We start from the raw sequence: 15,520 nt of genomic DNA on the forward strand, positions 1-15,520 counted from the left end.
ACCCCCAACTGGTCCCCGGGCACTGCAGCAAAAATGGCTGGCCACTGCTGTGTGTGTGCACTTGGATGGGTTAAATTCAGAGCACAAATTCTGAATATGGGACACCATACTTGGCCACACGTCACGTCACTTTCACTTAGAAAGCATTGTCCAAAGTGGTCTAAATACTAACTGTGTGTGTTTTCTCCTCCAAACAGGCAGGAGGCGCTGTTGGCAGCCATCAGTGAGAAGGACGCCAACATCGCTCTTCTAGAGCTGTCGTCCTCAAAGAAGAAGAAGACTCAAGATGAAGTGGCTCTGCTGAAGAGGGAGAAAGACCGACTGGTACATCAGCTCAAACAGCAGGTGAGAACAACCAACAGGCTCCCCAGACCAAGGCACGAGGCAAAACCATAGACTAAAATGAACACAGACCTCAGTCCTCCTAATTTCCTAGTGGAGTTCTGCAACCACACCCAGAGAAATTACATTGGTGAAGCTTAACCAGACATTCGTCAGCATAAAAAAATAGTCCCACCTCAAAGGAACAATTTAGACTTTACAGCTCAAGTAACAAACATTTTTGTTTCACTGACAAATTGTGTTTTAACCCAAATAGGGTTTGCTTTTTAGCTCCCTGACTCTCTTTCCCTTCAGGCTCTCATTGTGTTTTACTGTAAAAACACTTTGTGTTTGTTTTTACAGACTTAAGAGGTGAGTCAAAATTATTGTGTGCCATAATTGAGAGCATGCCACAGATGCTGCCCACAGATGTGAAGTTTACAATAACCTGGAATATTGGAATATAGAGGGGCTTGATTGCTCAGAAATATAAGATCACACAGGATATCCTGATGGTGTGTTCATACTATCAGTAACCAGCTGACCTTGCTGTCGTGGTTCTGTTTAGCAGTTCAAGGAGAGGCTAAAGAACAAGTTCTGGAGGAGACATGTTGGGAACGACATCCCAAAGTTTGGAGATGCAAACAGGCTACAGATGTCTGGCCGCAGACCCGTCAAGAAGGGCAATTTTAGGATTATTTGACTCCTCCTCCAGGTTCCCACAAACCACCTGCAAATACATGCACACTAGTTTAAACACACACAGACTACACTGAAAAATAAAATGGTGTAGATACAGTTTTCACTCAGAAATTGCTAGCAAATTTCACAAATAATTACACTGTAAAAAAGGTTTTGCATAGTTTTGCATAGTCATTCTACTCCACTCAGTTTGTTACTTATTTCTTTGTAATTATCTGTGAAATTTACTAGCAATCTATAAGTGAACATTCTTTTTATGCCATTTTTTCAATCTAGAAATAAGTGGCATTGAATTAAACACATTTTGAAGTTGAAAGCCTGAAATACCATTTTCTAATCTTTGTTTAATGCGGTATAGCTGACATTCATCCAGATAAGTCTTGTAACCTGCACACACATTTCGCATCATCGTTTTCAATGCAAACCGGCCACACGCATATACAAAACCCAGCAGCCACAGAAAAACAAAAAGAGCAGGAGGACCAACACACACACCCTCACTTTGGCTCCATTCATGCTCACGGGCACACACTCGCGCCGCTGGAAAACACCCCTCCCTGGCTGTTTCTCTGAATGACAGGCTATCAGCGCGTTGCATAGCTGCAGCATTCCACAGGAAATGGGTGTCAGTAGTGCAGATAGCTGTGGGGCTCGGCTCTCACCCGCAGCCCTGAGATCAGGAGGGCAGCCCGCGTCCCCCTCCTGCTCACTGTCAATCACAGTGGGGGGGAATTTGGTTAAGAGCCGGTCAGAGGCCGGTTGCTCTCCTGACATACTAATGGTTGAGGTCAGCTGTAAAGGTTGCACGCGGTGGTCCTAAATCAGGTCTTTCTGGGCAGCTTTACTTCAGGGTCAAAGTTAGGAGCCAACATTGGAGAGGTCAAGGACCCGCAGTTTGCCTGTCCCTCGTGGACACGTTTTTCCGCTCTTAATTCATAGCATTACAAGCAGTCTTGGCATTATTTGTCATTTATAATCATTAAGATTTCAACTTCTGTTCTGTGTAGAATGGATGGCTGTAACTAGCCCGAAGGTGTTTGACGTGGCCCAGGGGAAGGGCGAGTGCTGTCTACTGTTGCGGCATCTGGATTAGGGTTGGGGATCAGGGTCGTAGGGTTTGAGTGACAGGGGATGAGTGTGACATAGTGGTACATAAATGGAGTATTTTTCTTTCGGTTTTTGAAGAGGCAGATGTGCATACAGATGCAGGGCTGGTAATGGCTCAGAGGAGGGAAAATTCCTGGTCATACTTGTCCAATCTTGTCAAAAGCGTGGCCTTACACCATGTCATGACCAACTGTGGTGTGAATTGTCAAATGATGTGGCGAAACAAAATATATTGCTTACATGATACTTTTTGCTTTGATTAGAGGTTTGATCAAATCTTTCTACCAATAATTGTTTTTCTAATTATTTTTAAATATAGGGTTTCCCAAAAAATGCATTTTGGCGGTAATAGTTAATATATAATGTACTGTTTTAGTAAAAATTCTATAATGCCAAGGAATTTTTGTAGAATTTAAAATAAATTTATAATAAATATATATATTTATACTGAAAAAAAATGAAATGATTTCAAAATAATTCTGCATGTAGGCATTGGTCATTTTCTAGTCTCCCTCTTTATAATAAATATCAAATATTTTTAATATTTTTAAATGTCAGTTATCTGTTTGTCTGTGTTTTGTCATTTTGCAGTAGGTCAGACTGACTTCGAAAAAGACTTTTGAAACTCGTATTATATCGTACTGAAAGTAAAAATTTGTGTGCATTTTATCCTAAGAAACTTCAGCCAATCACGTGGCTTCTCACTTGTTTTATTCCACTACAGCAGGTTTGGATGTACTCAGTGTGTGATAAATGGATCCCGTCATCATGTTTAAATTATATTTTCTAGACGACGAGCAGATGGGACTATTTGATGTCTAACAAAATGCTGCATAATCAACAGCCGTTCCTGTGATCCAGAGATTTGAAGCGGAGGAAATGAACTAGAATGAAACCGCAAAAAAAGCATAGATGAGAGAAAATGAGCAAGGAAGTTTTTAATAACAAAGAGAGAGGCGAGAGAAGACATCCCGAATCTGTTTTTGTTTTGGGATACATCACTTTTCAAGATATTTCTGATGTATTTTAGGAAGAAAATGAATTCTTTGTTCTTTTCTTCCTCCATTTTGTTCTTTTTCTTCTCTGGTCTCCGTCTGTGTGTCTGTCAGCCTCTGTGATGATGACAGTGTAAAAATAGGACTGATGCCTGGTGAGCATCTTTTGAAGCAGCGGTGTAGTGAAATGTTCTCTCCATCACATCTCTTGCCCTTCCATAAATCTCCACCGCGCGCCGTGACATCTCACCCAGCTCTGATGTGCTGTCCAAGTTTTATTAGCAGACTTGAGAGAGTGGAACGGCATGTCACTGTGGAGCACAGGAGTGGGTTTTTAAGAGTTGTCCTGTGCAAATTTGCAGGCTGCAGATTAAACGGCAGAGTGAGAACTGCTCCCAGCTGCCATCACATGGTTCATTGATGTCACAGTTAGCTTTGGAGGGAGGGTGGTTTCTACCGCTGCTTCAAGAGAGCTGGATAAGGAGAGATCAGAACTTATACACTGCAGTCAAAAGGTCATTCTTCACTATATGCACATGTACACAAACTCACTGTTCTGGAAAAATAGACCAGGAATGTTAATAGCTTACCCTGCACTATGCTGAATTTTGTCCAATCAAATCAAGCTTATTTTTGGATTTTTCTCATCATGAAATCTAAATTTAGTCAAGTGTGGCTGAAGTTTTGGCTGATAATGTATGTTCAAAGGTTAGGGATGAGGGTAATTGTTCCATTTGACTTTTTCACTCATAATTTTGTTTGTAGTTACATTTAAGATATATATTTATGTATTAAAATTTAGCAGTAAATATTTACAGATATTGGCAGATATTTGCATACTGTGCACAGTATACATAGTGCTGAAATATTGCATGTTATTAGCACAAGAACAGCAGCCGGTGAGGGAGGGCGACCAAAACCTCCACCGCAGACCATCTGAGTCCCCCACACCCAGCCTCGCCTTTCTAAAAGCAGTCCTGGCTCCAACCCCGCAGAAAACCCTCCCACCTGCACGAGGCGTCCAGAAAATATTTGATAAGTCATAAAATTTATCATCCTTGCCCCTGCGCGGTCTGAAGAGGCTGAATTAATCCACGCCATTATCGTGGAGCATGATTCAGACCATTAATCATCTCGCTGCTCAAATTTGAAATCTTTACGACACCTCAGCGGCTGTGAGAGGCTCTCCTCATGCACAGTGAGCTCTCTGTGTGCTGTGGAAAGGTGTAGAATGGTTAGTGTGGTCACCGCCTCCGAATCCAACCCCTCCTCCATCATAATTCTCAGCCTCCTGATGGATCTTAGCAGAGACTTCCTGCCTTTTCCCCTGTTAACTGTATGTCAGCAGACATGTATGCGTGTGAGCGTGTATTTGGCGTTTCTTATGTCAGCAGGAGTGTTATGGTGGGACTGGACTATGTTAGGTAGTCAGTAGTCGATAGCAATGCTAGTGAAATTGCATAATTCTTGGTACCAATTTTGATGAACGCACTCTTATATTTTAACCCTGTATGGTGCAGTGTAGCAAAGTATTTTCCTTCCATTTCTTACCTTACCCCAGAAAACATAATGCAACATAATGCACTGTTGGAAATAGAAGGATGGTCTTTAAAGTAACCTATGATATGCTGCTTTAAAGCTACATGACGGTAAGACTTCTTTTCATGGGGTCACCTTTAATTTTCTTCTACATGGTGATGTATTAAAGTAGATTTTGTTCACGGATCAGATTTATTTTACATAGTTTTACAGAAAAATAAGAAGACCATGACAGTGCTGTAAATCAGTCATGCTGTGCAATGGAATTGCACTAATGCCTTTTCCCACTGAGAATTGTTATAGTGTCATCTATTCATTTATTTCTGGATTTTATTATGTTTACGATGATAAGTTTACATTTATGCAAAAATAACACAATTATGATTTTTTTTTTCTTTTATTCAGCCAAAAATGAACATGTCTTATGGAAAAAGGCAAGCTCAGTGTTTATTTATCAGATTTATTTTTGTAGGCAGTTATTTATATATATATATATATATATATATATATATATATATATATATATATATATATATATATATATATATATATATATATATATATATATATATATATATATACACTGCACTTCTGATACTTTTCCATCCTAGCTTGTAGACATACAGTAGGTTAGGGTTTAAGTCATCAATGTACTTCCATTGTAAGTCTCCTGTGTTTGTGTGTGTGTAAAAGAGAGAGAGAGAGAGAGAGAGTTTGCGTCAACACTGTGCTCCACCTTTTTGGAGATGAGGATATCGAGTGTGTGTGTAATGAAGTGTGGGTGAACTGACATGTTGCCTCTTTCAGATATAGAGAGAGAGACATTGGTCAAGTGAATGTGTATTTTAGTCTCTATTCAGAGATTGAAGATGTGCCAAAGTGTCCGACTCACCCGTTCCCTCCATAGACCTCCAGAGTCCAATTTGTCCAGGCGTCTGAGTGTGTCTATGTTAGCAAATCAAGACGTATGGAGGGAAACAATATTTATCCTGACAATTTCGGTAAGCTTCATTACTCTTTTGTGCTTTCCAAGGACTAGAGTTGCAGTTTTGGTCTCTCGTTTGTTTGTATCCGGTGTATCTCATGACTAACCCCATCCGCTTCTTAAGGAGATGACCCGGAGTGATTCAGACCAATTACAGTTTGCTGGTCCTCTGGGACAGTGTTAAAAAGTCTCGTTGCAGTTCTGTAACCGCAGATTGAGTGTTAGTGTTAGTTCCCACAAGTCCTGGAATGGTGTTGGTAATTCCATCCCTTCGCAAACTGCGGATTTGGGTCGATACGTCTTTCTCTCATTACCTGCTACAGTGCCTCCGTGAGGCCCCGCCAGAGTCGCTGTCCTCGTATGGCTTCAGGGCAACAACGGGCATCGGGATGGGCTGAGATGCGAATTCAGTAAAGGGCTTCAGGCCTGCTTTTCACAGCAGAACCGTGGTTTTGGGCACCGCTCAGAGGAATAAAATGGTTTTGTCTATCCACTATCCACAAATAAACTTAAAATGTGAAGGTGGCAAGTCCTTGCCAAGGCCACTGTGTGCATCTCTTTGAAAGTGTACCTTTATTGGGTTCAAAATGCTGATGTTTTGTTGCAAAGGCTAAGCTCTGGGCGCCTCACATCCCCGCTGTGGCCAAACTGATCACAGAGCTTAAATTAGAGCATTTTGCAGCCAATGACAAGGGAGGGAAAGGGGAAAGAAATCCAGAAAAAAAGGCTCACAAACACCAACATCAACAAGTGTTCGATTCATTACAGGATCTTGTTTCACTGAAGGTCTTGCAGACCTTGGAGAGCTTGAGCCGAGGGGGCTGTGCGAATGGAGGTCGTGGCTCACGGGGCCCATCCGTGCTGGATTTGTCTTGGATCTGATGCAACACTCGCTGCTCGTTTAGGAAAAAAGAGTTGCTGTGTTTTCAGAACACGAGACCTCAAAACACAAGCCGCTAAATGGCTATTTGAATAAGGCCTGTGGGTGTCCAGCTCGTCCAACGTGTGACGTTGTGTAGGAGAGGAAATGGAGATTTTCCACTGCATCTCTGATTGTGGAGAACATTTTACTATGTTGTTATTCAGTCAGACAAATGAATTTTTTTAGGACATTCTGTTCCCCTTTAGCAAGCCGTGAAGACTCTTGGCAGCTTTATTATTACAGGGTTTTGCCTTAACATTGCTAATTGTAGTTGGTAAAACTTTTCTACTGCACTGAAAGTGCTGTTTTAGTAGTGATTTCTAATGAGGGTGGGAGACTGTCCTTTCTTTGCCTTTATTCCCATTTCTGGCTCTCCTGTCCTGTCGGAATGATGACCTGGGATTCTTCGCCTCTTACCTCAGTTCCTAGCCAGTTACACAATTTTTTTGTTAAATTCAAGCTCATTTCTAAAGCTTTGCTTATTGTTTTTCTTGTGTGATTAGTGGTATTTGCCAAGCCAAGCATCACTATTACTATTGCTCACAGTTAGTGATTTAAACAAACCTCTAATCCTAAGTATCAAACTTTGGTGCGTAGCTCGTCCGCCATGTTTATTCAACAGGCACAAACGATACCTCAAATTATGCAGCTTTTCTTAGCTGTCAGATTTAGAAATTTAGTCGATTTTGACAAAAATCCCTAAGATTGCACAGCAACATGCTTAGTTCCTTTATTTAGGCAAGTCAGTTCACTCTTCTTTTTGAATGAAAAAAGCCTGAAATCTCCAAAACTATGTGTAAGATTTAATTTCAATAACATATTTCAAATCATTAATATAATTTGACAACAATGGTGTCATACAGTAAATTGGCCATTTTAGCTCAAACCACACACAAAAATTACTAAAACATTAGGGGAAAAAAATTCCCACTGTTTTACGGAAAGTCAAGGCATTTGGCTTTTTATTGCTACCATATTAAGTGTTATGATTTCTCCTATTCAGACTTTTACAAGTTGCTTTTATCCTCCACAACCACTATTATTTCCAACAAATAATGTAGAAATCTAAAAAATGTAATGTAATGAATTATTTTTTTATATTATTTGAAGGAAATATTAATCAGTTTGTACATTTTCCAAACTACCACCCTTCTTATTTGGTGTACTGTATATATGGCACGAGAGAGAGAGAAAGAGCTGTTCTTGCCGTGGCAAAAACCAACCTTCTAATTCTAACCGAGCAAAGAAGTCTGTTTGCTTCCCTCTGGGCTCCCAGAACAGAGAGACCATTCTGTTTCCACCCATTTCCCAGTTATCTGCTCTGTTCGATTTTAATCCCAGACCTCTAACACTGGAAGTACTGCAGCTCACAATCAAGGGAGCACTATAGTATCCTTTCTGTTATGCTTGTCCAAGGAACTTATCTCAGCGACGGTTATTCATGCAGGGATCTGGGACTGTATTTTTGTGTTATCTTTGCTTTTGATGTCTTGGCCTCTTTAGCGACTTCTGAGACTTAGTAATTACTTTTAATGGTCTGAAAAAAGACCATGACAGAGCACTAAACTCTTTCTTCTTGACTATTTGTGACTTTCTTTTCGTCCTCAATCACATTATTCTAATGTTCATTGTTTAGAGTAGTAAAGGGCAGCAACATCAAACATCAAAGTGCACAAAACCAAAGTAGGGTTCGATAGTCAACAGTGGAATCCTTATATTAGTGCAGTATCCTGTAAATATTCTTCTTTTTATTGGAATTTTCCTATGTTTATAGTGGAAGATGCTTGTTTTGTTATATTAATGTTAGTCTTTATTAGCCAAAAGTAGTAAATGTGTGTTGTTTTAACCTTTGCATAAAAGCAGTTATATTTACATCAAACTTTATACTTTATACATTAATACTCTATATACTCAACCATTACACTTTGAATATTTTCATGTGTGCTATTTCTGCCTGGTTTGTGGTGTTTGCTTGTTGGCGCTTGAACCTGGTACGTGGAAATAGGAAGACCGGAAACTCAAGGATAGGCATTACTGGCATGCACATTATTGGGGTAAAGAACCATTGCCTAGTGGTTATTGCATGGGCTGTGATGCTTGTGTGGGAAATGTGAGTTTAAGTTTGAGTTCAACTTCATTTGTCATAGAAGTACTTACTGTGCACTTTAACAAACTAAATACTGGGGTGGAAAGAGGTTTGGTGTATCTGTGGCAAACATGCTTTACATTTACAGGAATTGTTACAACAGGGTGTATGTGTGGGGTTTGTGTGTGTGTACTCTCTTAGACACCCATTAAAACCCATTTAGAGGTGACCTGGAGAACACCATGGAGCTCAAACTCCTACTGTTAATGGAGGGACTTTAATAAAACATTACTTTTTTCAGAGCTCATGTGGAAACTCAGCACTCACACGCATGCATACACAAACTTGGGTTTACTTGTACAGCAAAAGTCCACTATTCATTCATTTGTCTGTCTGTCTGTATGTCTGTCTGGTGCTTGGATGCATATTTCACTTCCCTTTACCATTTATTTCATTTATCTATTTATTTATTTTTATTTTAGACCAGCTTCAAGATATTCATTTGACAATATACGTTTGCTGGAATGCATATTCATTTTTCCTTTGCCTATTCTGGTTTACTCATGATGTGTACAGGTGCATGACACACTTGCACACTCCTTTACACAGCAATTCTGCATTAAAGGGACAGTTTAACTAAAAATAACGATTTGCTGTTAATTTACTCATTCTCAGGCCATCTAAAATGTTGATGAGTTTTTTCAGTAGAACAGTAAAGATTATTAGCTGAAATCATGGTCTTTGGTGATTCATAAAATGCAATTCAACGGCTTCTGTGACTTTGAGAGAATAAAGGCATATCAGGCAACACAAAATTAATATCTGTGGCTCTTGACGATATATATCGAGGTCTTATGAAGTGAAACAATCAGTTTGTGCAAGAAACTGAACATTATTTACAGCAATATTACCTGTAATCCAAACGGGAACGTCTGATTCTTTTCCGTGACCTGGTTCAAATGTTCGGTTTCTTTCACAGACCGATTGTTTAATCTGTTTATTATAATCATTACTCAGTGTAATAAAAATTTAGGAGTCATGCCTGTTCCAAAGACGAAACATGATTTGAAATACTAAATGCTGCCCCATCTATTACGCAATTTTTAAAATGTAGTCATTATGTTATTATTGTGATTGAGTAATTTGACACACATTAAATATGTGCAATTGAAAACCCAGGAGTCTCAGATTCAAAGTCTGCTGCTTTACCCACTGAGCTGTCCAGGCTGTCCTCTGGTTTAAGCCACTGATTCCATTCCAAGGAAACCTTGACGTGTGAAACTTTTGATTGTCAACTCAGATGTAGCTTTAAGTTTGGGGATGTCATATATCTGGCAACTCTCCCAGTCCTCTTCCAGCTTTTCCAAGCAGTGAGTCTATGCTTATTCAGTCAGGATGTTTTAGTCTTGCCAGTATAATTAAATCTTTGCAATGTGTATATACAATATTGTTTTTTATGTCTAAAACTAAAGATGAACGTGGCAAGGCATGGAAAGGTGGGATAGAGAGGAAGTAGATTGAGGTTGTGAACTCTAGAGGTCACGGGGTGCTGTGGAAAGGTCACTTCACTCTGGAAGTGTAGGAAAGGCTCTGGTTATGTCGTTTTACTTCCGTGACCCCAATTATGAGCTTGACAAAATGGCCTTTGATATTGCATTGAATTCAGAATGATGACAGAGAATCGTGAGTCAGCACTTTGCCGAATTTAAAATTTTTGTACCCTTTTTTGGCAGTGCGTCAGCATTTTTTGAGTCGCAATACATGGGGGGAGGGTGGAAGGGGACGAGAAAAATGATAATGGCGGTGAAGTAGAATAATTGTGAAAATGATTAGATTAAGTGAGCAAATGAGCTCTCCAGTTGGGACGGAAACCAAAGAATTGAGGTCAGCATTCCTGACAATTATCATAAGAGCAGAGAGAGAGAGAGAGAAAGTGAATGTAAGAGAGAAGGAGAGAGAAAAAATCCAAACAAGCAATCAAGGTATGCAGGGAAAAAAAAAGAAGGAAATGCTAAGACGGATAAAGGAAGTAGAAAGAACAGGAAAGTGTGGCATTTAGAAGCATTCCAGCTTCGTGCTTTGTGATGTTTTTTGCTGGTGGCAGTAACTTGAGCAGTTGTATTGCGTTTTTGTAAACGGTGCAGTGCGCTCAAGCAACGGGGCTCAGTGTGCGTCCCCCATCCGCTTGGCTTTATCAGGTCCATATCACTGCCTGTATCTGAAGGAATTTTGAGGAAAGTGTGGTCCTGGAACAAGGAGGAAAGTAGAGAAGCAGAGCCCCATGTGCTGGATTCCTGAACCCCCGACACACACACACACACACACACACACACACAAACGTTCCCTTGCCATAAGCCACTCAGACAGGGATCTGGTTTCATGGTCAATTTTATTACACATGGATGTAAGGGGCTCCTACAATTAGGGAGGGCTTCTTAACAGGGTCTTGCTTATCCATCTGCTTGTTAACCTGCTAGCTTAAACATTTTGTTTTCCCATTTTACATTCCTTCCCAACCTCCCCATTTCTCCTCGTGTCCAGTACCTTCTATTACAATTCAGTGTCTCGAGCCCGCTTTGTCCATCACCATCTCCTCTTTCTTCCAGCACCGGCCACCTTTCCTTTCTTTTTTGCTTTATGGCTCACATATGAGCTGTTAAATTCAGAGTGTGCCTCCCTGTTCCATAGCCATCTGGGATCGGCTCTTCAGAACCCATCCAGCCCTTTTAGGAGATCCGGTTTCCACAAACGTACACCCGCACCTCCCTCTTTCCTCACGTACATACACAAACACCTCCCTGTGGACCCTCTTGACATCTCTGAGATTCCTCCCTCCTTGCCTTCCATTGTCCGTGGTTTTGAAGGCACGTCTGGGTATTGGCGTGAAGGTTGGATGTTCTGCCAAAGTAAATTCAGGAGGTATAGTGGCTCCTAGTAATGTAGGGTACATGATGTCATTGGCTAAATCATGGACAAGGGTCGAAGGGCACACATGGACATTTGTAGCAATTTGTCTCCTCTCTCTCGTTCTCCCCTCCGGTGCGAGTTTATCTCCTGGTGGAGGGCCTCTTCCGCTTGGAGAGTGGCAACTGTATAACACCCCTCACCTGTTCTCAAAACAAAAACGTGAGCTTGAGCATTTTTGAAAATCATCTCCTTGTTTTCATTTTCAGTAAGTTAGAGCAGGTCAGCCTGAGGGGGAGGTAGAGGGAACTCTGCTTAGTGATGTTTAAGTAACTCTGGCATGTTTTAGGAAAATTGTGGCAGATTTGCAGTATTGCCTCATAAATCATTTTATTAACCCTGAGAATGTTCCTCAGTTTGACTGAATGAAAAATGATACACTTTTTTTTTCTGACTGTGGAACCCAAAACGGAGAAGTTTGTAAGAATAGTCACGTAGCTTTTTTCCATACTTGCTGTCAAGTTTGAAAAAGCCCAACAAAATTAAACCAAACAACTATAATTCAAGTCTCCTGAAACTATTCAATAACTTTGTGTAATGAAAAGACTGAAATCGAAAGGCATAGTTCACCATAAAATCATGTTAAACTTACTTTCTTTTATGGAACACAAAAAAAGAGCATTTTTTGAAAAATGTCTTGATTTTTGGGTTTAGAACCCTATTGACTTTCATTGCGTGGACAAACATCCATTAAAATATTTTCTTTTGTGTTCTGCAGAAGAAAGTAAGTCATACAGCTTTGGAACGCATGAAGGTGAGTAAATGTTTTTTGGTGAACTGTTCCTTGAGTCAGTCACAATGTCAGAAACAAAATTGCGCCCCAGTGCACATATACACACACTTGTTCAATTGTACAAACCTATGAGCAAAGATTTCCCCAGTGCAGTTCAATAAACATTTTATGAGTCCCTGCGCCCCACTAAACTCAGTCGGTATCGAAAACCACTTCACTCGTGAGCCGGCAAATAAGCAAATACTGCCTCCCCCTCTTTCTCGTTCTCTCTTTTGCTTTGCAAATGAGTTTCTTTCTCTCCAGTGGCCAGAGTCATCTGTAGGTGCTCTGTGGCCCCAAAACCCTGAAATCTTACAGCTTTAAGGCAAACTGTTTGTTTTTACTGTTTTTTTTTTTGTACACGTTTCTTTTTTACGATTTTTCAAGAGAGGAAATGAACGATGCATGTTCATGCTGGGAAATCCAGGTATGCCTAATGTTAACAGAGTTGACTCTATAATTTTTCCCTCCTCTTCTACATTTGTCTCCATCATGATAACTTTTATGCTTTCTGTAGGTCTGTACCAGGATATACATACTACAAGCTAGAGAGCTTAAGCCTGACTTTCCGAACCCTTGCCCTGAATCCTTCGCACTAACCCACTGAGCATGTGGAACAAATTGTCTCGAATGGGGTATTTTCTTCCTTGTGAGGTAGTGACAGTTGATCTAAAATGTTGCGGGTTTTTTTCCAGGGGCTATAATAGCTTCCCCTCATAGCATCTCGGCCTCTGGTCTCCCCCCCCCCATCCATACTGACTCCTTCCTTCTGTCAGACAGAAAGAAAAACTGAGAGGTTGTTGAGTACAGGGTGTCTAAGAGCTGCTCAGAGGTTGTTTGTTCAACATTTTTATTTAACCTCTGACTAAGTGGCTTGTTAACAGGTAAAGAACGAGTCGTGCCTACACAAGAAATCGAGGCAACCAGAAGCTTCATGCCTTGTGGGTATAATGTTGATGTCTGTTTTCTGTGCATTTTCTCAAACCTATATGACTTTGTTTCTTCTGTTGAGCACAGGAGAATATATTTTTTTAAGATACTAATTCTTACCTAGGCCACTTGCGTTGACATAATTCTGACCCAAACATGCATAAAGGCTGGTTTATCTGGCCCATTTAAACCCACGGCTGCCCCGTGGTTGGTTAACATTGTTTATTACTGTAACAGAGGGGAGGATAGGAGAGAAAAATTGAGAGTGCGGGAGGTGGAGGGAAGAGGGTGAGAAAACCAAACAGAAGGAGCCCAACCATCACATTCTGGTCAGAGAGCAGCTGGGAAACAAGCCGAAGAATCCAGAAGGGCAGGGTGTGGGTCCGCTTTTGTTCGAACGTAATGTCATATTGATTCATTTCATCACTGTGCGGTGGTGGAGTCAGTTGTGATGGTCGGCTTGCCAAAAGTAATCATGTGCATTTTCCTTATTCCTGCCATAGATGTCAATTCAAGTGAGCTTTATTCAACAAAAACTGGGGATGAGGTCTGATAAGACTTCACTACATTGACCCCAACTCGTCTGCAGAGATATTTCACCCAAAAATATGACATTCCTGTTATCATTTACATTTAAAATTGTTAAAATTTTTATGCATTTAGCAGACGCTTTTATCCAAAGCGACTTACAGTGCATTCAGGCTTACATTTTTTACCTAATGTGTTTACTGGGAATCGAACCCACAACCTTTTACGCTGTTAACGCAATGCTCTACCACTGAGCCACAGGAACACAGCAAAAAAAAAAAGTTTATGCTGCTGTTTTGCATAATTTGAAGCATTATTGTGAGCACCTCAGACACCTCAGAACCTAGCAACCACACAGCATTGTGATTACAAAAAAAAAACGCTCAAAACACCCTAGCAACCACATAAAAACCAAAAAACACTCTGAATGGAGGTTGTCAAGCTCCAAAAAAGCAAGTAGCTTAAAAGCAATCCAAACAACTTGTGTGTTAAAAGTGTTTTGAAGCCATATATAAGCTTTGTGTGAGTAGGACACCAAAAAGTGACTTAATATCTTATCATCTGTCCCCAAATGTCATTAACTTTTGCATATATTCAGTTGTGGAAAGATGGTGTCACGTCGTGTTTGACATCGGTGACACAGTTGGTTCTTGCAAGTCCCTTTGAATATACAGAAGTGTGAATAACGTTTAAAAGCTACAGCAGGGTAAATGATGACAGTTTTAATTTTTGGTGAATTATCTCCTTAATTGGTAAAATAAGAAAAAAGAAGAATTAAGAGCTGAGTGTGTCAAAGCATGTATTTCTGTGGGTCAGTGGTAGAGCATTGTGTTAGCAGCACAAAGGGTTGTGGGTTCAATTCCCAGGGAGAATACATACTGATAAAAAAATATATATAGCCTGAATGCACTGTAAATGGCTTTGGATAAAAGCGTCTGCTAAATGCATAAATGTAAATGTATGCTCAGCCTTGTCTCCAACAAATTAGTGCATTTCTAATCTAAGAGGTGCGCAGACACGGAAACCTTGGGGCGCTTGTTAATCTGTGCAATGGTTTGAACATGTGGAGGCTTGAATCTGTATCAAGCAGGGAGGTGAGTGTGCATATGTGTTTATATTTGAGAGAAGCTAGTGTTTTGTTCTCGATTCTCTACATCTCGGCTCTTCTCTCACTGTCTCTGTTATTGCTTTTTCACACCCTTTTCCTCTGGGTTTAAAAGATCTCTGCCGATGTCCGCTCAGATTCATTCCAGCTGAAACTTGCGTGAATATGCTGTGATCCCCTCTCGCAGTAGGGCTCGAACTAATATTCTGTCTATCAAAAGGAATATCAGAATCACTGCTTATAATGCTTGTAATTGAATTCATACAGATAAAATTTCCACTCCTAGCAGCATGGGCTGAGATGGAGATCTGATAACTCAAGCCCCAAGACTACCAGGCTTAGAGTCGGACTGGGCTCATTTCGAAATGACGGGGAAAAAGTGTGTCTGTACGTGTGTGTTTTGGCAGTAGTTTACAATGAGCTGTATCTTTTACAGACGCAGAACCGCATGAAGTTAATAGCGGATAACTATGAGGATGACCACCTCAAGGCCTCCAATTCTGACCAGACCAATCACAAACCCTCTCCAGATCAGGTGAGTCAATCAGAGTGCACCTTACAGAA

General features: G+C 40.5%; 1 protein-coding gene across 11 annotated transcripts in view; it reads left to right on the forward strand.

Moving 5' to 3' along the window:
* The window catches only part of LOC109075953 (ELKS/Rab6-interacting/CAST family member 1-like), a 191,814-nt gene that overhangs the window by 138,474 nt on the left and 37,820 nt on the right, over positions 1-15,520 (forward strand). For all 11 annotated transcript variants that reach the window (XM_042738654.1, XM_042738660.1, XM_042738706.1 and 8 more), the window contains 2 exons: positions 198-345; positions 15,393-15,491. In XM_042738654.1, coding sequence (XP_042594588.1) covers positions 198-345; positions 15,393-15,491 — 247 coding nt within the window. The remainder of the gene's footprint in view (positions 1-197; positions 346-15,392; positions 15,492-15,520) is intronic.

Source organism: Cyprinus carpio, chromosome A4 (genome assembly GCF_018340385.1).
Source record: "Cyprinus carpio isolate SPL01 chromosome A4, ASM1834038v1, whole genome shotgun sequence".
In the NCBI taxonomy this organism is placed as follows: domain Eukaryota; kingdom Metazoa; phylum Chordata; class Actinopteri; order Cypriniformes; family Cyprinidae; genus Cyprinus; species Cyprinus carpio.